This window comes from Pseudonaja textilis, chromosome Z, assembly GCF_049901715.1.
Source record: "Pseudonaja textilis isolate UNSWEBS1 chromosome Z, rPseTex1.2, whole genome shotgun sequence".
Taxonomy (NCBI): domain Eukaryota; kingdom Metazoa; phylum Chordata; class Lepidosauria; order Squamata; family Elapidae; genus Pseudonaja; species Pseudonaja textilis.
Window position 1 is genome coordinate 126,648,471 of NC_142008.1, and position 26,951 is coordinate 126,675,421.

At 46.5% G+C, this 26,951-nt stretch overlaps 1 protein-coding gene across 1 annotated transcript; it reads left to right on the forward strand.

Moving 5' to 3' along the window:
• The first annotated feature begins 56 nt into the window (after positions 1 to 56).
• JPH4 (junctophilin 4) lies at positions 57 to 26,322 on the forward strand. The gene is made up of 6 exons (XM_087918123.1): positions 57 to 193; positions 1,526 to 3,102; positions 5,310 to 6,099; positions 17,436 to 17,554; positions 19,055 to 19,656; positions 23,788 to 26,322. The coding sequence occupies exons 2-6, from the start codon at positions 2,724 to 2,726 to the stop codon at positions 23,866 to 23,868; spliced, it is 1,971 nt and encodes a 656-aa protein (XP_087774249.1). The 5' UTR covers positions 57 to 193; positions 1,526 to 2,723; the 3' UTR covers positions 23,869 to 26,322.
• Positions 26,323 to 26,951: the final 629 nt, after the last annotated feature.

Consider the following 26,951-nt stretch of genomic DNA (forward strand, 5'->3'; position numbering starts at 1 on the left):
TTTTTCCCGGCCCCCACCAGCGGTATTCCCAGCGGAGATTCCTCTCCATCGATCTACTGGCTCTCGTCTTGGGTGTGTCTCTGAAGCGCATCTGTGCCTTTCCAGAAGATCTGGCGAGTGGCTCCCTCCCTCCCTCACCCCCCCTTTCTTCTTCTTCGCCTTCCAGACTCTATCGTGGGAATCCACACTCCCGGTAAGCGTGGGGATTATTCGGGATATTTCTCTGAGCGACGGAGGAGCTGTTGCTTTGGGGCTATTCCTGCATGCGGCGGTCGTTAAATGAAACCCAACCTATCTATCTATCTATCTATCTATCTATCTATCTATCTATCTATCTATCTATCTATCTATCTATCTATCTATCTATCTGTATATATATTTCCGCCCATCCAATGCACCGTGCAGATTTGGGTTAGCAGGATTTTGCCAAGTGTGTTTTTAATGTTCGTAGCTTGTTTCATGCTTCAAGATACACAGGCGATCTGGGCTTAGAATGAGCTGTTGCAAAGGCTTGTCCCCTTTCGCTGGAGAATGTGGGGCACGTTTGGGGCGGGCTCTGCAGCTGACACCAATTCTGCCTGGGTGTATAAAAAAAAGTGAACCTCACACAACGGAAGCAGAAGGGTGGTACACACCAGACCCTTGCTTGTACACCCTGCCTTACTAATTATTATTATTATTATTATTATTATTATTATTATTATTATTATTATTATTATTATTATTGCATGTGCACAGGTCTGGATTTGGGGTGTGCAACTGGGTTGGGTGTGCATGCGTGTGTGTGTGTGTGTGTGTGTGTGTGTGTGCAGCCTTCTGCTGACTGAGCATGAATTCCTGCTTTTTTTTCCCCTGCAGCTTGTATGTGGGTCGGGGGAGCCCTGGTTTTGTGTGCGTGTGTGTGTTTTTTAACACCCATTTCGAGTACCTGATACATACGTGTGTATGCATGTGTGTGTGTGCGTGTTCACGCGCATGTGTGATCTTTCTTGGGTGATGTCAACCTGCCTTGTGTGGTGGACAGCTTTGATCGTGGTCCTTGTTTACAAAAAAAAAGTGCCTGTATATGTGTGTGTGTGTACAAGAGTGTGGCGGAGGGGGGTGTTGCACATCTGTCTCCCTTAGGAGGCAACGGTGTGAGATGTTTTCGGTCTTGGCTTGCTAACAAACAGAGGTGAATCTTAATTCTTTCCCTCTGATTCTTTGCTTCTTAATTTCTCTCCTTCCCCCTCCTCTCTCTCCCTCGGCTCGCTCTCTCCGTTTTTTTGCAACATGCATGGATTATAATCTTAGTTTTATTAGCCATCCTGGTATTTTAGTGTTTCTCAGCCTTGATAACTTTAACAACTGTGGACTTCAAATCCCAGAATTCTTTCTTTCTTTTCTTTCTCTTTTCTCTTTCTTTCTTTCTTTTCTTTCTCTCTCTCTCTCTTTTTCCTTCCCTCCCTCCCTCCCTCTATCTCTCTCCACTGTTTTTGCAATGCTCGCTTGGGTATCTGCCTAATCCTTCTGTCTCTCCATGCAGGTGGTTCTCTACGTTTTGTCCTATCTGGTGCTCCTCCTCGCCAATCCTACTGCCTCTCCATCGCTCGGAAGAGGTTGGCTGATGGTGGGGATGGTCTAGATTGCTTCTGATGGGCTCTAGGGAGGGAAACGCCAGGATCCGCTTTTCTGTCTGATGCGACAGAGGTTTGTGGACTCTGGATTCCAGAACCTCCGTTCAGGGATGGGCTCCTAACTAAGACCAAGAAGAGTCCAGCAAGTCTAGTTGAGGACCTCAGCCACCATGAATGGAGTATCACCATGCCTTCATGGCCACCTGCACTTTCTGGTTGTCTTCTGTCCATAAGTCATCACTGATCAACCCAGACCACCCTAAGCTTCTCAACCAAAGAGTTCAGCCTGAACTTGTGACATGGAAATGTTTGTCTCTTGCTGCTGAAGAAGCAAGAGGACTCACCAAAATGAAGTTCTTCTAGGAACTAGCATGTTTGGTCCTCGCCAAGGAAAGACCAACCGGCTGTCCCTAGGCTCTACAAAGCGCTTCGATTGTCTGTGGCGCCACCGGATTCCTCGACAACCTCTGAAAATCCATATCTTCTGATATTCCAGGTGTCCAACACATCTCCAGTTCTCTGGACCTCCAACTAGACAACACAGAGCCTTGAGAAACATCTATAGATAACTCCTGGACTATTGCTTTCTTTGAAGTTGCAAGACTTTTTTGGAGGGTGGGGAGGTTTCTATTATACTAGGAAGAGTAGTGTAGCTCAGACGATTCCACAGGATTGTGCCCAGGCGATTTTTTTTTTAACGCGTATTTTGCACTTTCACGCCCATGACTTTTTCTAAACTTTAATATAATCCCATCTCCGCCGCATGTTCATTACCACTAAATGTTGGGCTCACCCTACTGCTAGTTTCTTCCTGCTTCGGGACTCTGGAGTGTTGGGACTCCGGAGTTGATGCCCAACAAAAGTCAAACGAGCCGGCGTTAGCCAAATTGGAATTGCAGCTCAGCTGAACCAGAGGCTCCTGGCTAGAGACGGAGAACGGCTTGCCAGATCGATGTCTGGCCATCCAAAGGGAGCCATGGAAGACTGAAGCCAGTCTGGGTGGAGCCGAGCCGAGCCATGTAGAAACGACTTCGGCGGGCAGGAGGGATGTGCACGGGGACTCGGAGGTAACTGCAGCCCGACTGGCTGGGGAGAAACATTACATGAATGTCCAACGGAGGCAGATTTGATTTTGATGATGGAGGCTGTTATGTGGGCGACTGGGAAGAGGGCCGGGCACATGGCTATGGGGTGTGCACAGGCCCGGGCGCCCAGGGGGAATACAGCGGGCGTTGGAGTCGTGGCTTCGAGTCTCTGGGTGTTTACACTTGGCCCAGCGGGAATACCTACCAGGGCTTCTGGAGTCAAGGCAAGCGCAGCGGCCTGGGCACGGAGCGGAAGAGCAAGTGGAGTTACAAGGGGGAGTGGTGCCATGGGCTGAAGGGCCATCTGGGCATCTGGGAAAGCCACTCGGGAGTCGTCTACGAAGGCATGTGGCGTGAAGGTCTTCAGGATGGCTACGGGATGGAAACCTACGCGGACGGAGGTGAGTCAGGAGAGCAGGCTGAGAAGGGGGTTGGGGGCTGGGCTGTTATTTCTTCTTGGTCTGGTAGGTCCTGATGTCGTATCCGATTGTCCACTTGGCCCATAGCATTGTGTCCCTGTCCAGTTCTCCTCCATAAGTCTGTTGAGGGGCGGTTGGAGAAGAACCTGGGTTCTCTCCATCTCTCCGTACCGTTTTCATTCCCTGTTGCTTTGCCCCTTCATCATCCCACCTCCTTGGGACATCCATTGTCCTAAGTCGAGGGGTGTCAAACTCAAGGCCTGCAGGCCGAATCCAGCCTGTGGGGTGCTTAAATCTAGGACCGGCCTGCAGGGCCTCTGCAGGGCCCATTTCTGACTGGTAGAGTGCTGCAGCAGGCCATTGAGGCCAAAAACGGGCAGTGCAGAGGCCTCCCATGGTCTCTCATACCTTGTTTTGACTGGCAGGATGCTTTAGGAGGCGTCTGTCCCATCTCCCCAGAGGAGAACTACAATGCTGATCTGGCCCTCGAAGAAATCCAGTTTGACACCCCCGGTCTAGATGTCCTGCTAGGTGCCGAAGTACCACCAGTAGTATATGTGTACCACAGATTGAAAAATATGGTCCTAAGATATTGGGGGGTGATGGTTGTGGTGGTAATGGTTGGTGGTGATGTGGTCCATAGAAAGTAGACCAGATTTCTCCATAGACTTTTCATTCCCTCTTCCTCCATTTCCTCATCTAGATATTCTTCTGCCACACCATCTGTGTGTCCTAAGACAATGGTAGAGGTGGGAGTGGTAATGAGGTTAGTGTTGATGATGGTGATGTGTTCCCCTGAAAGTTGGTGAGATTTCTTCATGCACTTTTCGTACACCGTTGCTTTGTTTCTTCATCTAGATGTTCCTCTAGAACACCACCTGTGTGTCCTAAGATGATGGTGGAGTTGGTGGTGGTGATAGTGATGGTGATGGTTGTGGTGAGTGAGGATGATGCGGTCCATAGAAAGTTGGTCAGATTTCTCCATATACTTTTCATTCATCCTTGCTCCATCTCTTCATCTAGATGTTCCTCTAGAACACCAACTGTGTGTCCTAAGATAATGGGTGGAGGTGGTTATGGTGGTGATGGATGGAGTGGTGGTGATAAGGATGGTGATGATGATGATGGCAATGGTGGTGAAGGTTCTTTCCATCTTTCTCACACACACTGTTGCTTTGTGTCTTCATCTAGATGTTCTTCTACCACACCACCTGTGTGTTCCAAAATAGTAATGGAAGTGATAGTGGTTGAGGATGAGGTGGTCCATAGAAAGTTGGTCAGATTTCTCCATATACTTTTCCATTCACCCTTTCTCCATCTCTTCATCTACCAGTAGATGTTCTTCTAGAACGTTCTCTCTGTCCCATGACAGGAGATGGTGATGGTTGTGGTGATAATGATGGCAATGGTGGTGACACTTCTTTCCACCTCTCTCTCATGCATTGTTCACACACAGTTGCTTTGTGTCTTGATGTAGATGTTCCTCTAGAACACCATCTCTCTGTCTGAAGATGATGGATGGAGATGGTTGTGGTAATGGTGGCGGTGGTGATGATGATAAGGGTGATAATGATGATGGAAGTGGTGGTGATGGTTCTTTCCACCAGCCTCCCGCACGATTGCTTTGTGTCTTCATCTAGATGTTCCTCTAGAACACCATCTATGTGCCTCAAGATAATGGGTGGAGGTGGTTGTGGTGTGTGTGATGTGGGCCAGAAGAAGCTGACCTGATTTCCCAGTAGAGTTTCAAACTCAACTGGGCCATAAAATGTAGCAAGTTTTCACACACAGATTGCATGCCGGCTTCAAGCAACCTTAACCTCTTTAAACGTGGGAATAACCAACTAATCTCGTAAATCCTTGAAAGAACAGTAGGAGGCAAACCAACATGAATGAAATCCCATCCGTGACATTTAACCACTGTTTTCAAAAATGAAACCCTCGGGTCTTCTGGGGAAGACACTCCTGTGTAGGTCCTTGACCCTCACTCATGACTTTTCTCCGTGGTCTCCAATAGAAACACCTGGGGTTCTTGATCCAGTTTCCATACACCAAGACGATTCTTGGTAGGTCTGAGAAGGCCTGAGTGGTCTTCTTCAGCTGGACTGCTTTGTTGGACATCTCTTGTCCAAGAGATGTGGAATGTCCTTCATCTTCCTTGGTTGACCTCATCTTTCCCTCCATTGTAGGTACTTACCAAGGCCAGTGGCAGTCTGGCAAGCGTCATGGATATGGAGTGCGCCAGAGTGTCCCATATCGACAAGCCACCCTGGTGCGCTCCCCACACCGGACCTCCCTGGAGTCTCTCCACAGTGAGGCCGATCACAATGCCCCTGTGGTACCTCTCCCTCCTCCTTCACTGCCACCTCCACCACTCCCCAGGGACAGCCCTGCCTCAGGATCTAGGGGTGGCTTTGTTTTAGCTTTCCCTGGAGATCCAGACTTCCCCAAGGGGACCAAGAAGAAGAGCGGGGGGTTCTTCCGGCGTTCCTTGCTCCTGAGTGGGCTAAGAGTGCGGAGGGCTGAGTCTAAAGCCTCTCTGGGCAGCAAGCGAGGGTCCCTCAAGAGTGAGGCAGGGGTCAGTTCAGCGGGAAGCGAGGCCACCACCCTCAGTTATGCCGAGACCGAACCTCCTGAGCTGCCTTCAACTCTGACCATTGAAGGTTCTTCCACTGAGGTCTACGCGGGGGAATGGCGGGCTGACCGGCGCAGTGGCTATGGGGTGAGTCGCCGCTCTAACGGGCTGCGGTACGAGGGCGAGTGGCTGGGGAACCGGCGACACGGGTACGGGCGCACCACCTATCCTGACGGTTCCAAAGAAGAAGGGAAGTACAAGCTCAACCGGTTGGTGAGCGGGAAAGTGAAGAACCTCATCCCGCTTCGACGGAGCAAAGTCAAAGAGAAAGTGGACCGAGCCGTTGAGGTGGCCCGGAGAGCAGTCAGCATGGCTCGTCAGAAGCAAGAATTGGCCATCGCCAGGTAAGAAGGAGAACTGGGGGTGGGGGCGGGGAAGAGGATAGAGGGCAGCACGTTCCTACAACCCTCTCATTGATGGTTTCACTCAACGGTTGACATGAGAGAAGGTTGACTTGCCTTGAAGGAATCTTCAAAATGTGGGTGGAGAATGATCGAGTCCATGAGTTGTCCTTACTAGATATCTGTGAACATCAGAACATGAGGTGGTATGTTACCGGTTTGAACCGGTTCAATCGAACCGGTAGTAAAAAAAAAGCCTCCCACGATCAGCTGAAAGGAGAAAGAAGAGAAAAGGACGGGATCAGCCCTCCCACCAGCCCTTGTGTTTTTCTTTATCCTCTCAGCTGATTGGCGCTACAGGCCTCAGCTGGTGTGGGGAAAGCTGCAGGCGCACGTTAGGTGCAGATGCACACGCACGCAATCACCGAACTGGTAGGTGGACCGGCAGGATCCCACTGCTGATCAGAAAATGTTCTTCCATAGTCTAGACCAGGGATGTCTAAACTTAGCAACTTGAAGACTTCCGCCCTTCAACTTAAAGATTCCTGTCCTTCAACTCCCAGAATTCCTTAGCTAGCCTTGGCTGGCTGGGGAGTTCTGGGAGTTGAAGTCCACAGGTCTTCGAGTTGGCAAAGTTGGACACCCTCAGTTCTAGAACTAAAACAAGCTTCACGTGAGGGACAATATTTCTAACAAACCCATTTTACGCTGAGGTTTTTTTGAATTTTATTCCCGGCTTCTGCCTCAGCGTAAAAGTGGTTCATTGGAAAACATATTTCTCAATTTATTCTGATTTTTTTAAAATATTTTTTTTAAAGAGAGGATGCAGGATTACAGATGGTCAAGAGGAGAATTTTTCCCTCTCAGCAGGAGCCATTTTAAAAAGAGACGGAACAAAAATGCTCCTTCTGCTGTTTTTTTTTAGAGTCTCACACAGACTTTAGCATGTAAAAATCCATTGTGATCGGGCCTCCCGGGTAGAAAAATCATTATAAAAATATTGGTGGTAAAGGATTAAAAAAGCTTGTTGTTATTGTTTTTGTGTGTGCATTAGGTGTGTACACTTTGGCTCCACTCGTCAAAATAAAGAGAGATAAGATGAATTGATACAACTTTCTAAGGCTGTCCATCTTTTTCTTCTTCTCTTTTTTTCCATTTGCATTTTCTTTCTTTTTCATCCTTCCCCTGCTCTTCCTCTATTTTCCTCAGTCACCAAATCCCCTTTTCCTTTCTTTTTTCCATTCTTTTAAAATATTCCCCTTTTTAGCCCTTTTCTAGCTGTTTTCTTTTCACATCTCTTCCTGCTCCTAACCAGGCCTCCCTCCTCTCTCTCCCTCTTTCTCTCTCTCTCTCCCTTTCTATCTCATTCTCCTTTTCTTTCCCTCTTTCTTTCTTTTTCATTCGTTCTCTCTCCTTTTCTCTCTCTCTCCCTCTTTATTTCTCTTTCTCCCTTTTTATCTTTCTTTTTCCCTTTCTCTCTCACTCCTTTTCTCTCTTTCTCCTTTTCTTTCTCTCCCTGTCTTTCTCTCTTTCACCCTTCCTCTTTCTCCCTCTATCCTTTTCCCTCTCTCTCATTCTCTCTCTCTCTCTCTCTCTCTCTCAGTATAATAAAACTGTAGGTGAGTCCATCTGTATCTGTATGTGCGCGAGGGCGCACGCGCGTATTTGTGTTTGTATGTGTGTGTGAGTGTGTAAAAAGGCCGGCTCCTGGTGTAGGCTGCCCAGTTCACCTAGGTAACAGGAGGACGGGATGAGGCGATTGGCTGACGGCTGCCATGGCAACAGCCGCAGCATCCTACGGGCATGGACCAGGGAGGAGAGGGGAGGGAGGGAGGCGGAGCCGTCCAGGGAGAGAAGAGACAGGAATGGGGCTGATCTAGAAATGTCACACACACACACACACACACAGACACACACACACACAGGAGGACGGGGAGAAGAGCGGAGAGGCATGGAAACAAGAGAGGCAGACAGTGAAGAGGAGGAGCTGTGTGCATAAACAAACCAGGATACTAGTTGCGTGGGTGAAGGCAAACCAGGTGTTGTGGGGGTTGATATGTATGTATGGGGAGGGGAGTGAATTGCAAGGACGCAACCAGCCTTCTTTGGGGAGGTGTTGGGGGTTGCATCCAAGCAGAGCCGCCCCATTGCAGCAACAATTCCTTTTTAATATCCTTCTTTTCAGATTCCATGGCGAATTTTTGTAATCTGCAGGCGGTCCTCGACGTACGACCCCAGTGGAGTCCTGCATTTCCCTTATTTAGTGGGACATTAGTTGAGTGAGCTTTGCCCCCCCACCCCCCGGTCTTATGACTTTTTCTCGCCGCTGTTGTTAAGTGGATCGCGGCAGTCGATAGGTTAGCCACCCGTTTGTTAAGTGAATCCGGCTCTCCCCGTTGATTTTGCTTGCCAGAAGGTCGTAAAAGGGGATCGCGGGACCCACAGGGCGCTGAGACCGTCATAAATAGGAGTCAGTTGTGCCAGGCATCTGAATTTTGATCAGGTGACCATGGGGATGCTGCAAAGGTGTGAAAAACAGTCATAAGCCCCTTTTGTCAATGCCGCTGTAATGTTGGTCACTAAATGAACTGTTGTAAGTCGAGGACTATCTATATTGGGGTTAGGCGATGATTAAAATGGCATGTCTATGGAGATCCTCAACCATCCAGGCCAGGGCTGTCCCAAAAGTGTTTGTTTTTTTCAATAGGCAATTGGACTTTCTTTGTTTTTTCTTGAAGAGATTTCACTTCTCATCCGAGAAGCTTCTTCTGTTCTGAGTGAATGGTGGAGGACGGAAGGATTTATTCAGATAGTCCCCATTCAAAGTTACAATGGCACTGAAAACAGTGACTTAGGAATGCTTTTCACACTTATCACCGTTATCCCCTGGTTTACGTGGTAAAAATTCGGAAACTTGTCAAATTGACTTGTATTTATGATGGTTGCAGTGTCATAACCATCATTTATGACGGTTGCGGGATCACGGGATCACCTCATGCAACCTTCAAACAAGCAGAGTCAATGAGGAAGCCAGATTTACTTAACAACCACAATGCTAACGTAACAATGGCAGGGATTCACTTAACAACTGTGACAAGAATAGTCATAAAATGGGGGCAAACCCAGCTTAACCAATGTCTCACTTTAGCAACATAAATTTGGGGCTTAATTGGGGTCATACATCAGGGACTACTTGCATTCCTTGCAGTCCTCTGGTTGTTAGTACTCTCTCTGAGAGCTGTTGAGGCAACTTGGAGGTTTATTTGTGCCCTCGGGGTCCCCTGAATAATGCAAATAGGTGTGGAACCTTCTTAGAAGTGCTGAAGGGGCTGTGTTGTAAAGATTTACAAGCATTTGCACTATTCAGGGGAACCTGAGGGCACAGATAAACCTCTAAGTCGCCTCAACGGCTCTCAGAGAGAGTACTAACAACCAGAGGACTGCAAAGGAATAAAAATCCTTCCATCCTCCACCATTCAGTCAGAACTGAAGAAAGCTTCTCAGATGAGAAGTGAAACCTCTTCAAGGAAAAACAAAGAAAGACCAGTTGAGTCTTGAAAAAGCACCTTGGGGAGTTAAGATGGCGTGTTGTAGTTCCAACCAGTTGTAAGTGGAGAGAGAATGAAGACTCGGGGATATGTTTTGATCCTCAGAAGTGAAGGCCATGCATGGATTGAAAGCGCAAGAAGTTCAGGAAGAGCCGGCCCTCATCCCAAAATTAGAGTGCTCGTTTACAAGGCCCGGAGACTAAACCATATGCTGAACAGCAGCAGGTTTTGGGTCTGGCTAATCTAAAGAAAAGAAGAATTAGGGGTGACACAGTATTCCAAAATTTGAGAAGTTGCCCCAAAGAAGAGAGGGTCAAATTATTCTCCAAAGCACCTGAAGGCAGGACAAGAAACAACAGGTGGAAACTAATCAAAGAGAGAAGCAACCTGGAATTAAGGAGAAACTTCCTAACAGGGAGGACAAATAACCAGTGGAACAACTTGCCACCAGAAATCATGGACGCTCCAGCAGTGGAGGTTTTAAGAAGAATCTAGACAGTGACTTATCTGAAAATATAGAGGGTCTTCTGCTTGAGCACAGGGGGTTGGACTAGTTGAGCTTTAAGGTCCCTTCCAGCCAGAGGTGGAATTCAATTTTTTTTACTACCGGTTCTGTGGGTGTGGCTTGGTGGGCGTGGCTTGGTGGGTGTTGCAGGGGACGGATACTGCAAAATCCCCATTCCCTCCCCATCCCGCTAACCTGCTTTCCAGCTCTGTTCTCCTGTGCAGGGCAACAAAAGAAGACCCAGCCAATCAGCTGGGACTTGGGAGGCGGGGCCAGTCAGAGGTGATTCTCAGAACTACTCAAAATGTCCGCTACCGGTTCACCAGAACTGGTCAGAACCTGTTGAATACTACCTCTACTTCCAGCTCTATTCTATTCTATTCCATTCCATTCCATTCCATTCCATTCCATTCCATTCCAAGTCCTCACCTTACAACCACAATGGTGGAAGAGTATTTCTGTTGCTAAGCAAGGCTCTGGTCAAGAAAGTTTTGCCCAGTTTTAACAAATGTTTTTCTCATGGCTGTTAAGTGAATCGCTGCAGTTGTTAAGTGAGTCACATGGTCGTTAAGAAGAGTCCAGCCTCCCCCATTGGCTTTGCTGGTCAGAAACTGGTGAAGAAGGTTGCAAATGGTCATCCCTTGATGCTTGATGTCATAAATACAGGCGGTCCTCGACTTATGACTGAATTTGAGTGGCCAAGAATTGAATTGAAAGTTGAGCCCAGAATTTATATGGTTGCGTGAGAAATTTTATTTTTGGACCCATTTTACGACTTTTCTTGCCGCGTTTCTTAAGTGAATCACTGAAGTTGTTAATTTAATAATAACCGTTGTTAAGTGAATCTGGGTTCCCCATCAATTTTGCTTGTCAGAAGGTCTCAAAAGGGATCACGTGACCCCTGGATGCTGCAACCATCATAAATGCGAGTCAGTTGCCAAGCGCCTGGATTTTGATCACATGACAGTCGTTAAGTGTGACAAATGGTCCTACATCACCTTTTTCAATGCTGTCATAACTTCGAACGGTCACTAAACAAATTTGTTGTAAATCGAGGAATACCTATACATGGCGGTTGTCAAATGTCCAAATTTTGATCACAGGATTGTGTAGAGACTGCAATGGTTGTAAGGGTGAGGACCGTCATAAGTCTTTGTTCTGTCCCGTTGCAACTTCGAACGGCCACTAAGCAAATGGTTATAAATCAACTTTATGTATGACCTTCTAGTAAATTCTCAGCCTTAATTTCTCAACCTTGGCCCCTTTAAGACAGGTGGACTTCAATTCCCAGAATTCCCTAGCCAGCCAGGTAAGTCCACCTGTCTTAAAGGGGCCAAGGTTGAGAAACCTGCTAAAAAGAAAGAGGTTAATTTCGATCAAATTGCTTCAAACTAATAACTTCTGAAACCAAAGCTGGAATAAAATCACGAAAACATAATTTTAAACACAACAAAAACGTTTGATGACAGCAGAGGAAACACTGCTGAGAGGTTAATTGGATCCCGAAATGAATTGGGTCCTGAGAAGTGAATTGGATCCTGAAGCGGTAAATTACTATTTTCTGAATTTAGACAGAAATGCCATGTAGGCTTTGACTTACAATAGCTCATTTCGTGACCTTTTGAAGTTTTACAATGGCACTGAGAAAAAGTGAGTTGTGACCATTCTCACACTTACGACCGCTGAAGCATTTTTGTGGCCATAAGCTCAAAATTCAGACCCTTGGCCACTGACTCGTATTTATGACAGTCGCAGCGTCTGGAGGTCATGTGATCCCCTTTTGCGACTTTCCGACAAGCAAAGTAGATGGGTAAAGCCAGATTCAGTTAACAACCAGGTTCCTGACTGCAGTGATTCACTTAACAACAGTGGCAAGAAAGCTAATAAAATGGAGCAAAACTAGTCAGTTAGCAACGTGAATTTTGGGTTCGTTTTTGGTTGTACATTCAAGGACTAGCTGTAGCAGTATGAAGAAGGTGTTAGATACACGGAGGCTAATCATCCACGCATCTTTCTCCTTCTTGTAAAATCGGAGTTTCAAAGCTTGCACCAAAAAAAAAGGGAGAAAAATAACATAGCAAGAACATAACGCAATAAAATAAAATATTCACAATGCTAGAGAAACAATAATTAAAGTTGTAAGATGCTAAAATGGCTGGATCGGGTTAAAGAGAACGCCTTGGAGGAGGCCGAAACACTAAGAAAAACAAGGTTTCCCAATTTTATTGCAGGCAGTCCTTGAATTATGACCAAAAATTGAACCCACCACTTCCGTTGCTAAGCGAGACAGTTGTCAAGTGAGTTTCCCCGTTTGACCTTTCTTGCCACAGATGTTAAGCGAATCACTGCAGTTGTTGTTAAGTGAATCCGGCTTCCCCCTTGACTTTGCTCGTCAGACAGTCGCTAAAGGGGATCAAGTGACCCCCGGGACTACCGTGACCGTCATAAATAGGAAACAGTTGCCCGGCATTTAAATTTTGATCACGAGGAGGCTACCACGGTCATAAAGTGTGAAAAATGGTCATAAGTCCCTCTTTTTTCTAGTGCCGTCGTAACTTTGAGCGGTCACTAAATTAATTTTTGCAAGATGAAGAATTGCCTGTATAATTCCACACAAATGGCCCTCCAATCTCTTCTTAAAAACCTCCAGTGTTGGAACACCCACAACCTCTAGTGACAAGCAGTTCCACTGGTTAATTTCCCTCACAGACAGGAAATTTCTTCTTAGTTCTAGGTTGTTTGTTGTAAGTCAACTGCCTATATTTTATTGATTGATTGATTGATTAATTAAAATAATATTGCTGTCCACCTCGCTATCACAAATGACTCAGTCTTGTTTTAGCACAAAATAAATCGATGCATCCCTCCAAAAAGAGCTTTTTTCCATTCTTGGTCCTCCTCAAACAAGGGGTGTAAAAAACATTTTGGGGGGCGTGGGAGAAGAGATAATGGAGAGCTGCAATGAGCAACTTATTTGTAGCACCAAAATGGTGAATCACAAATTTATTCTTGGTGTGTTTGTATGTGTGTGTGTGTGTGTGTGAGAGAGGGAGAGAATTGGTTGTCTAAGGTTTAAAGAGATTTAAGACTTTTGATTTTAATGCATTTAGCTTAAACAAAAGATATACAGGTAGTTCTTGACTTACAATAGTTCATTTAGTGACGGTTTGCAGTTGCAACGGCACTGAAATAAGTGATTCATGACGTTTTTCCACACTTACGACCAATGCAGCCTGATGCATGGTCACCTGATCAAAATTCAGATGCCTGAAAACTGACTCGTATTTATGACGGTAACGGCGTCCTGGAGCCAGATATCCCTTTTTGCGACCTTTGGACAAGCGAATCCAATGGGGAAACCGGATTCACTTAACAACTGTGGGACTAACTTAACAACTGCAGCGATTCACTTAACAACCGGGGCATGAAAGATGGCAAAATGGGGCCCAACTCACTTAACAAATGTCTCGCTTAGCAATGGAAATTTGGGGCTCAATTCTGGTCGTAGGTCAAGGACTATCTGTATAAACACTCATTTAGCAATCGTTCAAAATTAGAACATCACTGAAAAACATGACTTGTATTTACGACGATCCTGATTCTTACGTCCACATTTGCATCGTCACATGACCAAAATTCAGATCCTTGTCAACTGGCATGTTAGATATGACAGTCACAGCATCCCGGAGGTAACATGACCGCTATTTGCAAGCTTCCCAGCCAGAGTTCAACAAAGGAAATCAATGGGAAAGCTTAGCGAGGACATGATTTACTTAACAACCAGAGTGATTCACTTAGCAACCGCGGCTGAAAAGGTCATTAAAATGGGGGTTGGCACACTTCACATCCGCCCAACTTAGCAACAGAAGTTCTAGTTCCCATTGTGGTCATAAGTCGAGGACTTTTGCCAAAACTCAGGGGCAAAATTCCCATCTTAAAAATGAGCTGCGTTAAAAGATTGATAGGCCGCAAATGGGGAGACCATTTTGGCTGGGGAATTCTGGGAGTTGAAGTCCACGTGTCTTTTTTTTTTTTTTCAGTCAAAATTGTTTATGAAATTGTATAGAGTATTATAAAATACAAAAGGAAGTAGAACAAAATTAAATACAAAAGTAAATAGAACAAAATAGAACAAAAGTAAATAGGAACAGAAGTTGCCTTTTGGAAATTGTGGGAGCTTCATCATTGGAGGCTTTCAAGAAGAGACTGGGCTGCCATCTGTCAGAAACAGTGTCTCCTGCTTTGCCGGGGGGTTGGACTAGATGACCTATAAGGTCCCTTCCAACTATAAATCTGTAAATAGAAAAACAATGGGAGGGGCAGGGGAAAGGGGGAAGCAAAGTAAGGAAAGATAGGGAGGAAGGGGAAAAAAGCACTGACTTCCGACTCTTATCTTGTTCTCATTTAGATTATAATCTAAATTTTAAACCCTTCGTCCACATATTTTCCCATTGTTCAAGCATCACGTTAACTCCAACATTCCTTGCCCACTGAATCGTACAATATTTTTTTACATGTTCATTTTCCAAATTCAATTTCAATAGCATTTTTTAAAAACTTAGTAATAATATGTTCATCATTGCCACATATTGAATGTTCCCATTCATTTTTAACAAAGTCAAATCCATAGCACTTTTTATCCAAGTCCACGGTTATCTTAAAGCTGCCAAAGTTGAGAAACCCTGGATTAAATGATCTTTCTATTCCCTCTCCATCGCCACAATTCTGTGCTTTTGTGAATTAGGCTGGGTTCCCACAACCGGCTAAATTCAAACCAGCGATTAACAAAGCTGAATTGCTGTACGCAGATAACAAGGCAACGAATAAACCAGTTTAAGGCTTATTAGGGTGGTAGAAGAAGCTGAGATAATGGCTGGGACTTCACAAAAAATGACCCCATTTTATTTTTTGCTTAATCTCCTATCCTGAGGGTTCCGCTCTATAAAGTTTATGTTCTCCACAAATATTCCCTACATTTTTTAGACAGACAGGGTTACAGTTCGCAAAGGGACGATATTTGGAAAATAACATTATATATATATATATCTCCGCAAAAACTTAAGAAATATATATATCTCCGCAAAAACTTAAGAAATATATATATACATACACACACACACACACACACACACACACACACACACACAACACTTAAGTTTTCGCGGGTACTTACCTGTATGGTATTTAGCTTTGTTCGGGTATTTTCCCACATCATTATAGTTGTGCTTTTAAAGTTGTAGCAACGTTTCGGCAGAATCTCATCTGCCATCATCAGGCTTCTGTATTCACAATACGAACACGATGCAGAAGCCTGATGATGGCAGATGAGATTCTGCCGAAACGTTGCTACATCTTTAAAAGCACAACTATAATGACATTGGAAAATACCTGAACAAAGCTGAATACCATACATACATACACACACACACACACACACACACACACACACATAGACTTTCCAGCACAATTGAGCCCAAATTTTATGTTGTTCCTCGAGGCATACGTTAAGTCATTTTATATACCTTTTAACCCATTTTTACGAACTTTCTTATCATGGTTATTAAATGAATCATTGCAGTTGTTAAGTTAGCAACACAGTTCTTAAGCGAATCTGGCTTCCCGATTGACTTTGCTTGTCAGAAGGCCCCCAAAAGAGGATCACATGAACATGGGACACTGCAACTGTCGTAAATATGAATCAATTTACCAAGTGTCTGAATTTTCAGCAGGTGACCATGGTGATGTTGCAATGGTCTTAAATGTGAAAAATGGTCGTAAGTCCCTTGTTTCAGTGCCACTGTAATTTTGAACAGCCACTAACGGGCCTCTTCTTCTTCTTTGTCGTTTAACAACCCCATAATCCCTTGCGGGGTGGAGTCGGGGCAACTGAATGGAACTGAGTGTTTTCTGGCCGGATGCGCTTCCTGTCACCAAGGCAGAGTTTTGTTCAGCAGATATATTCTCATTGTGTACCCAGAGAGAGAAATATCTCTCTCTACCTAGGATCGAACTCACTGCCTCCTGATTGTGAGGCGAGAGCTCCGCTTCTAGGCCATCATGCCATTTTATTGTAAGTCAAGGACTACCCTGTACAAATGAATTTACATACCACTAGTCCTTGACTTGTGACTGCAAATGAACCCAAAATTTCCATTGCTGAGCGAGAAGGTTGTTAAGTGAGTTTTGTCCTTCTACAGCCTTTCTTGCCAGACTTGTTAAGTGAATCCCTGCAGTTGTTAAGTGAATCACATGCTTGCTAAGTGAATCCAGCTTCCCCCGTTGCTCATCAGAAGACATCTAGGAAGTTGATCATATGATCCAAGACAGTGCAACCATATTAAGTACATGCCAGTTGCCAAGCCCCCGGGTTTTGATCACATGACCATGGGACTGTGGCAACGGTCCTAGGTGTGAGAAACACTCTTGTTGTCATTGTAACTTGAATGGTCACTAAAACGAATGGTTGTAAGTTGAGGCCTACCCGTATCTCAGCTTTCCCCCAAAGCCATCAGAATTCTCATTTTCCAGACGAAATTCCTTATCAAAATCCTGTAGCCCAATGGATTTGGGTTGAAAACATTAAATAACAACAACAACAAAGTTGACAAGACCTGTAAAATGTAACTATGAAACATGATCATATTTTCCCAAATTTTTCAATACCCGTGGGAAGGCTCTTCATCAACTTATGCCGGGACGAATGACCAAGGTTGGAACAGATGCGAATGGTTAGATTTTGATCCCGAAACACTTGGACGCTTGTTTGATCAATGATTTCGGCTCCTGTTGCGGAACGAAATTGTGATGTGAATCCATAACATGTTTTGAAAATGAAAGAAAAGGGCTCAGTAGCTCCAGATCTGAGATTGAGGACCAACCTGAAAGTTTCAGGAGCAAACGTTAGTTACGATGCTCCTAGCAAAGGTGGCCTGCGTTGACCATCTTGAAGTGATTCTTTGAAGGTAAAGGAGGACCTTAAGAGGAGAGGACCTTCTTTCTCCATTGACTCAACACTTTCTCCATCAATTATTTGAACGTCATGGGGCGGGGCTCACCATAGGAGGACAAATTTTAGACAGAACTTTCCCCATTGACCCTATACTTTTTCCATCAATTCTTTGAACATCATGGCCACCTTAGGAGGAAACGTTTAGGAAGGACTTCTTTCTCTATTGACCCAACACTTACTTCATCAATTCTTGGAATGTCATGGAGGGCCACCTCAGAAGGCGAGTCTTCAGAAAGGACCTTCTTTCCTCATTGACCCAAAACTTTCTCCACCCCAGGGCTGCAGATGCTCGTCTGAAGGCGGCCTCTGCCCTCGGGGCAGCCGAAAAGGCTCTCGAAGCTTCCCGTTTGGCCAAAATTTTGGCTCAAGAACTACAGCCCATTCTAGCTGACTCAGGTGAGATGTTTGCATGATGGCTCTTCTCTCCAGAAGTAAAAAATGTTCTACCTCCTTCGAAATTCAGCCCTGGAGAACGGGATGGTGGTCGTCCTTTTTTTGGCAGGGGTGGCGGCAAAGGCCCAAGAAATCAAAGGGTGTTTGGCGCATAGTCTCGTCTCCTGAAACATGACACATCCCTCTGCTCTCCTTCTCAGAGGGTTCACAAGTCCTCAGTTCCCTTCTTAACCCAATGGTGCATTCCTGGGATCAATAATTTGTCTGAAATGTTATAGAGCCGCGATGGCAAACCTATGGCACGTATGCCATAGGTGGCACACAGAGCCATTTGTGCCAGCGCAAACTTACCTCACTGCGCATGTGAGTGCCTCACAGCTGATTTTCGGCTTGCCAAAGGCTTGAGGAAGGCTTCTGCAGGCTTCTGCAAGCTTTGTAGGCCGAAAACTAGCCCCGTTTTGTCACTCCTGGTATTTTTGGAAAAACAAGGAAATAATGAAATGGGGTTAGTTTTTGGCCTACAAAGCTTGCGGAAGCCTGCAGAAGCCTTCCTCAAGCCTTTGGGAGGCCAAAAAAGGCCTCAAACTGGCTGAAAATGAGGCGCAGTGCAGGTAAGGGGGCAGTGGAGGTAGGTGGGTGGGTAGGGGATTGCACACGCATGTGTAGGAGGCATGGGGAAGTGTGCATTGCCTTCTGGGTACTGGCGCGCAAGCGTGCAAGTGCACCCACAATTTTTGGGACAGGAGCCCAAAAAAGGTAAGCCACCATGGTTATAGGGTTTCCTGCTTTTAGCAGAGGCTGGACTAGAAGACCTCCAGGTGTCCTTCCAACTCTGTTATTATGTCATAAAGCGCCATGTATGTTACATTAATGTTCTTGTAGAAGAGCATTTTTTCAACCTTAGTCCCTTGAAGATAGGTGGACTTGACTCCCAGAATTCCCCAGCTAGCACATGGGGAATGTGCTAGCTGGGAATTCTGGGAGTCAAGTCCACCTATCTTCAAGGGAGTAAAGTTGAAAAATTTTACCGTGAAATCTAATTTAAAAAGGGGTGTCATTAATAAATAACAGGACCGCTCCTATTACGCGCTTGTTCTCATTTTTACAATCCCAAGTGGACATTTAACTACAGTGGTACTTTGGTACTCAGCTGGTTTGAAGCTTATTGGATTTGGTGTTCAAAACATTTTGACATGAACATTTTGATCCGGTACTCATCCTTTCTTTGATACCCAATGTACCAGCTAGAACTTGTCGATGTTGTGACTCATTACAGTATTTCTTATGGGAAAAAAAGATTTGGTACTCATCCTTTTTGGGGTTTGTCGTGTCTCCTAGAACCAATTAACGACAAGTACCAAGGTAGCACTGTACTTTCGTCCTCCAATAGAGAACAGGAGATTGTGATATCAGAGCAATTCCCACTGCCAAACTTTCTTGAACCCAGAGCTTTTTACATCCACCTATTCTTTCTTTAACTGCCAGTCGCTTCTCCTTCCCCAGAGCCACGGGGCCGGTTAGATTCAGAAGGCACCGACACCGATTTTCACGAGTACGACAGTCCCCACGTCTACGAGAATGGCATCACCCCTTCTGATGTTACCCCGGATCCAAGCTTACCGCCGAGTTACCCTCCCACTCCGCTGCAACCCTGGCGGGGGGACCCTCGGCGGACTTGGCCTCCCTTGGAGAACGGGGGTCCTCGCCAGCTCTTTCCCGAAGCCGCGGATATAGAGGAAGAGTGGGGTTCGCGGGGTAGTTTCCCATCTCGGACACCGCGGCTCGTTCCTGAGGGGTTGTGGGAAGGCGAGGAGGAACAGGGGCAGCTAAGTAGCTACGAAGCTGAGGAAGAAGATTATGAGAGGGTCCCTCAGCACCCTCAGCCAGGCAGCCCAGCTAGTGGCAGCTCGGGCAGTCTGCGAGAAGAGGAAGAGGAAGAAGAGGAAGAAGGGAATGCTTCTAAGACTTATCCCGGGGGGAACCAGGACGATACGGTACCCTTGGGAATTCCGGTTGATGCAGAACCCAAGAATGAGGAATCGTGCAGGTCTTCTCTTCTGCTGGAGGGATCAAAGAGTCTACAAGCAGTCCAAAGGGGGAGACAGGTAAGAGGTCAACACATTTTAAGGAGGGTTGGACACCTTAGATCAGGGGTGTCAAACTCGTGGCCTGCGGGCCGATTGCGGCCCGCAGGACAATATCCTGTGGCCCCCACCGTGATATGAAAGTATAATATTAGTGCGGCCCACAGGGGGAATGGATCTCTGAAGGAAGTCCTGCCCGCCGTTCCTCATCGTGGCTGACATTCGGTGCTAGGCTAAGCTACACCGACTCCATGCACACTACGCTTGTAACGGAAGTGGAAATGACGTCATTTCCGCGTGTGGTGGAAGCGGAAATGACATCATTTCCGCATGTGGCAGAAGCAGAAATGACGTCATTTTTGTGGAATCCCTTATGCGGCCCAGCCTCACCCAGACTCTGCCTCCAGCGGCCCCCAGGTAAATTGAGTTTGAGACCCCTGCCTTAGATGGATATTAGATTCAGGTCCTTCTGGCTAAGCTGAGTACAATTTATGATACCCCGTTTCCCTTAAAATAAGACCTACCCAAAAAATAAACCATGGCCTGATTTTTTAGCATTATCCTAATATAAGCCCTATCCCAAAAATGAGCCCTTGTTAGGGTCGTCAGTGGGAGGCGTGACTAGCACTGGAGGCAGCAAGAGCATGGGGACTGATAACCGTTATGGCGTCCCCAGGGTCATGTGATTTACATTCAGACACTTGAAAACTGACTCATAGTTTATGACGGTTGTTACAGTGGCCCAAGCAAAGTCGTGAAATGGGAGCAAAGCCCACTTAACAACAGTCTCGCTTAACAATAGAAATTTCAGGGCCAATTGAGGTCATTATGTCAAGTACTGCCTGTACTCAAAGTTACAACAGCCCTGAAAACAGGGACCTGTGACACAGTTGCACGTCCAACCAGGACTGGGTGCCCACACCACCCAATTGTAGGTTTGCACACTTGGCAAATTGTTGTCCTCTTTTTACGACGGGTGCAGCTGTATCCCCCCAGACCCATGTGCGCTATTGTTTGTGTCCTTCCCGGCTGGCTTCTGACAAACAAAAATCAATATGGAAGTCATCCAGAAAAAGCCACAAAGGCCCGATCACGTGGTGTCTTGCTTCATGACCGCACCGCTTGAATTTTTATTTTCCATGCCAATTGCGGTCGGTAAGCCGAGGACTTCCCGTTTTCAGTTGAATTGCAGTCGTGGGGGTGGGGGACATTCGGGGAAGGCTGTAAGTTTTGCAAAACCACCCACCCACCCACCCAACATTGCCAAGAGCATCTCAACACCCCCCTTAAGAGAAAGTAGCCACCCCCTCTCTACTAGCACAATCCACGCAAACCGAAACAGTTCTTGCTTGATGCACACAGTTCTCAGAGATCTACAAGAAGTCCCCAAATCCACCCAACACCATTTTCTGCTTTTCCATAGAATGCCTTCCCACACCCTCCTCCCTGCAATCTGGACTAAACACCCCCCCACGTCCCATTTGCACAACCGAGGAGGGGCAAATCCTCACCCTCCCTTTTTTAAACCTCCCAGTTCTCTCCGTCCTGTTCATAAGACACACCGCCCCACCGCCGCCTCCAAGTATATCACTGCAAGCATATCCCTTCCCGACAACAAACAAACCACAGTTTGACCCTCTTGGTGGAACCGTGGGGTATCTACTGCCCCTTATAAAACACCCTCGGGGCTTTTCACGGTGCTTGCCCTTCCTCCTTTCTCCCCCTCCCTCAAACCACGTCTGTTATTTTCATTTTTTTTTTTTAAATGTACTTTCCCCCTCCTTTCTTTCTGGAATACAGCTGGGAATAAGAAGCAGGAAGGATGGAAGGAGGGAGGGAGGGAGGGGGTTGGGAAGAACCGACACCCCCCGCATCCACAAGGGGATTGGCTAGCCGCTTTCCTCCCATTGCTAGGCAACTGCATCCTTTCTCTTGGCAACAGCATCCTCGTTGGTCCCGCCTTCTTCACTGCAGCATCGAGCCAGGCCTTGCCAGTTGGTCGGTCGGCACAACCGCAGTGGGGGGCGGGGGGGTGTTGGGAAGGACGGGTAGGGGGGTTGGGGGACCGCCAGAACTGCAGGTCATCAATAATCCAGCAGTTTTGCTCTCGAGGGGGCTCGGAGTTAGACTGGTCGGGGAACAGCAGGAGCATAGGCCGTAATGTTATCCAGTTTGGTGAATGTGCCAAGGACAACATTATCCCCAGGCTGTGGCTGCCAAGCAGACCTGGGCGTCTGGGGGGGTGTTAATGTCCCTCCTCCTCCCTTCCCCCCCATGCCTCTGTATCCCATATTTTATCCGTCTGCCCGCCCCGTCGGCCTGTGACTGCACGTAGAGAGCCAGAATGCTGGCTCAGGGAGAATTTTCTCGCTGTTGGACAATAGTACAGCTTGCACACTTGAAAAGAACAGGCGTAGCACGCTCAGCAAGTGGCGGTCACGGGTGTGGGTGGGAATCCTCCTCCTCCTCCTCCTTTTAAAGAAGAGATTAGACAAGCGTTTGTCTGGAATGGCGTAGGGTCCCCTGACCAGGGAGGAGGGGTTGGAGTAGAAGACCTCCAAGGGTCCCTTCCAACTCTGTTATTCCTCCTCTTCCTCCTCCATCTCTTTCCCCTTCCTCCTCCTCCTCCTTTTTAAGGAAGGAGTGATAGACAGCGATTTGTCCGAAATGATATAAGATGTCCCGCTTGAGCAGAGGAATGTTAAAAACTCAAGGCCTGGAAACAGCGAAGGACTGGCCTGCAGTGTCTACGCCAGCAAAAACAGGTCTGGAGGAGGAGGAGGAGGCACACGGAGCTCAGGAACCCCTTTTTCGCTGGCAGGGCTCTCGGGCTGCCACAGGTGCCCCTCCCAACATGAGTGACATCAAACTGTCCACGCCCACCCTGTCCACCCTCACCCTGTCCCCCAAGGTCAAACACAACCACGATGCAGCCCTCAATGAAATCAAGTCCGACTCCCTGGTCTAGAAGATCTCTGAGACCTCTTCCAACTCTGTTACTTTGGCATCCTCCGAGCCTCCCCGGTTGTCGCGGCTTCTAAATCTAATTTCCACCCCTCCGGGGCTTCAACTTAATTCTGGTTTTCAACAGAATAACAGAGCTGGAAGGGACCATGGAAGTCTTTGAGTCCAACCCCATTCTCAGGCAGGAAACCCTATGCCATTTCAGACAAATTGTTTGTCCAATCTCTTCTTAAAAACCTCCAGTGTTGGAGCACCCACAGCTTCTGGTGGCAAGGAGTTCCACTGATGAATTGTCCTCCCTGTTAGGAAGTTTCTCTTTAATTCCAGATTGCTTCTCTCTTTGATTAGTTTCCATCGTTTCTTGTCTTGTCCTCTGGTTCTTTGGAGAATAATTTTATCCCCTCTTCTTTGTGGAAACCCCTCAAATATTGGAAGACCGCTATCCTGTCCCCCCCTGGTCCTTCTTTTCATTAAACGAGACAATACCCAATTCCAGCAACCGTTCTTTATATATGTTTCAGTCTCCGGCTCCTTGGCTGTTCTTCTCTGCACTCTTTCTAGTGTCCCAGCCAGGGATGGTCTGCTACCAGTTCATTCGGGCAAACTGGTAGCTAATTTTATCATTTTTAATAGCCGGTTCGATGAACCGGAAAATCGGAACCCTGGCTGGCCCCTCCCACCCCTCCCCCTCCCAGGAGTCCCCCACAGGGCCCATTTTGGATGCCAGGTAAGTACAGGCCCCGCGTGGAGGCTCACGGAGGGCGAAAAACGGGCCTCCCGGAAGCTCCAGAAGGCCAGAAACGAGGACCATTTCTGGCCTCCAAACGGCCCCCGGAGCCTGAGGAGGCCGTTTTCACCCTCCCAAAGGCTCGAGGAAAACCTCCGGAGCCCAGACAGGGCAAAAACGCTTCCGCCCCGCCCCCCCCCCGGTGCAGGAGGCCGATTAGGCCGGTGGTGGTGCAGGAGGCCGATTAGGCCACACCCACCATGGCCACACCCACCCAGGCATAGAACTGGTTGCCAAAATGTTTGAAGCCCACCCCTGGTCTCCTTTTTGTTGTTGTTGTTATATTATGGCAACCAAAACTGGATGTAAGTTTCCAAAGATGGCCTTATAAAGTGATATTAACCCTGATATATATATATATATATTTATTGTGATTTTCCCCCCTCCCTCTTCTCTTTCAGGGGTCTCACTTGCTGGTCGTGGCGGCCGTCCTGTTGGTGGATATTAGTCTGGCTTACCTGTTCTCCCTCCTCCTGGCTTGAGACAGGATGATGAAGGCAGGAGTAGCCCTCCCCCCACCCATTTCCTCCTCCTCCTCCTCTTCCCCCTCCCAAAGAAGTTTGATAACAAACTCTGATCTCTGCCTCTCTTTTCCTACCCCCCACCCCCTATCTCTCTTTTTTCACATGTCTTTACTCACCCCAGCCATGACTCCGGCTGCCTCTTTAAATTTTCTAGATCGTTTACATATAAAGGGCTCTCTTTCTACTGGCGATTTTCATTCCCTCCCTCCCTCTTTGCTGCTTTCGCCCCCCCAAATAACATCTATCTCCTTTTTCCTGCTTCATTCATTCATTCCTTCATTCATTCGTTCGTTCGTTCATTTTATTTTTTTTCCCCCTTCAATTGTGGAACCTTTGGGCAACGAACGGTGAAATTTATTATATATATGATGCCTTTACATATATATATAAAGGCACGGGAGTAAAATTGAGCCAAGGTCCAAGGAGAAATTTTACTCTCCGGAGAATTAAATATTAGGATGTTTAGATTAGAGAAAACGTCAACATTCGGTGGCCGGTTTGCTTGTATCGAAGTTACAAACACACAGGCAAAACACACAATTCCTACACATTGAAGCTGTTGGTTCTGGGTTCTTCACCTCTGGCCTTAGGATTACAGGCAGTCCTCAACTTAAAACCAGAATTTCCATGACTAGGGAAGGTGGTTTTTAAATAAGGGAGCCGCATCTAATTTTATGGCCTTTTTTGCTGCAGTTATTAAGAGAATCGGACAGATGTTAAGTGAATCTGGCTTTCCCTCCCTTGATGTTGTATTGGAAACTGGCCGGGAAAGTGATCACAGGATCCCCAGGAATTTTGTTCACCTAACCTTGAGGATGGTCATAAGAGCGAGGACCGGTCATACATTGCATTTTTTTTCATCGGCCTTGTAACTTTCAACGGACTAGTTCCCGTGACCTTGAGGACAGTTCTTAAATGTGAGGACTTAAATACTTTTTTCAGCACTTTGAACGGTCGCTAAAATGAACGGTCATAAGTTGAGGACTTCCCATACAGGCAGAGAGACGGTTCCCGTTTCAACCAGGGGTGGGATTCTCTCCGTTCAGACTGGTTCGGCTGAACCCGTTGTTCCGACGATCAGCCCTCATTCGCTCCGACGAGCAGCTGCTGCTCTTTTCTCCGCTTTTATGTCTTTTTGTTACAGCACAGCTGATTCGCGCAGTAGAGCTATTTGCCGCTCCTCAGCTGTTTTCTTCAGCTGCAGTTGAAGGTAAGTATTAGCTTTTTTAAACCCGGAGCACGCATTCAGAGCGTGCATTTGGCACGCATGCGTGCGCTCACCGGACCGGTTGTTATCCCGGTTGAATCGCACCCCTGCTTTCCACACACAAAAGGTGGATTGTTTTTTCTGCCTTCCAACTTTCTCCAAATAACACCCGTCCGTCCTTAGAAAGGGTGCAAATCTGAGAAAATTCACAACGTTTTCGTGCCGCTCTCTTTATTTCTTTCCCTAACCTTTAATTCTCCCACCTTTTTTAAACCAACAAACCTTTTCCTTTCTCTCTTTGCTTGCTTCCTTTTTCTCGACCTCCTTCTTTTCAAAACAAACCGACAACGGGTGGGGAAAAAAGCCCCCAACCCAACCAACCAACAAACCAGACCGTCGCCACGCCACCCGTTTCCTTTTCCGCTTTTATAAACCTTTTTCTCGCAGCGTTTGAATACTTTAAAAACAAAACAAAACAAACAAACAAAAAACTTATAACTTATAACGAGAGAGGGCGAATGGGAGATTCCTGACGCCGGGATTAGGGCTGGGGGTGTGGGAGGGATAGGAGAGGAAGGGGGAAAAAAGAGGATATTTCTGGACCACGTTAACGAGGTGCCTCTTCGGGGAAACGGAAGGAGGTGAATAGGTCACAAAGCTGAGGATGTTTGCTCCTGGGAGAATCTCTTTGGGGTTATTCCAGCCCCGATTCTTGGGGGAGGGGGTTTTGCAAAATACGAAATGGAGAAATTGCAAAATTTCTGAGAATGAAGCACTTTAAACAGGCGTGGCGTTTCCCCCCGCCCCCCACTATTCCCCTGCGAGAAAATTCACCAGCCAAGGAAGCAAAAGGCTCACGTTGTCAGGGGCTGGGACTTAGAGGGTAGGTGAGGGGTAAACAGGAAGAGATGATTTGCCTTCTAGAGGGTAAGCGTTTGACCCCCTATGGGGGAGAAAAAAATAAAAAAAGACAAAAAAATCCCTGAACTCAACAAGCTGTGCCTTTGGAGAGAGAAAAAAAAAGTGCAATAGAAGAAGAAAAAAAAAGCACCTGGAACAGCCCGGATCCAAAAGGAAATGGAAGAAAAAAATGTGTTTTTTTTTTTAAAAATAAAATAAATAAATCCGGATTTTTCTAGGCTGCATCGCGTGCAATACAGAAAACTGCCTTCGGGATATAAGCAAGGAGAGGCAATTTTTTTTTTTTTTTGGAAATAAAAGGGCAGTTGATGTTAAAATGAGGGCTTCTGAGGGCAAGGGGCTGCGTGGCCCCTCTCTCATTTCAGTTTGGTGGGTGCTTGGGAACGACTGAGGAGGCTTGCGCGAGAGCCGCCGAAAGAGGAGGATGAGGATGTTTTGGGAGGTCCTTTGGTCTAGGATGGTGTCCCCCACTTTTTCCCCCAAGGAATCTCTTGTTCTAACCTTTCCTGGATTTTTTTGCATGAGGTTGTGACTGACCCTTTGCTGCGTGCCGTGTATAACGAGAATGTCTGTATAGCCAAGAGAAAAAAAATAAAAAATAAAACAACAAAAGAGACAAAAAAAAAATAATATGAAATAATCCTACGAATAATCATGAATAACCCTTCTGTACTGGATTTTCTACTGCCTGTTTCCCCACCTCACCCCTTCCCTTCCCCTTTCCCCCGCCCTTCCCCGTTCCTTCTTTCTTCGTTTGCCTTTTCGACTGAATATTTCTAATTTCGTGTCTTTGGGATTGAGAAAAACAAACAAACAAAAAAAAATTAAGTCTTGCAGGAAAAAAAATAATTTAATAAAATATATTCATTAAAAAAGTACGACAACGATCCTGGAGGCTGTGTGTACTTTTCTT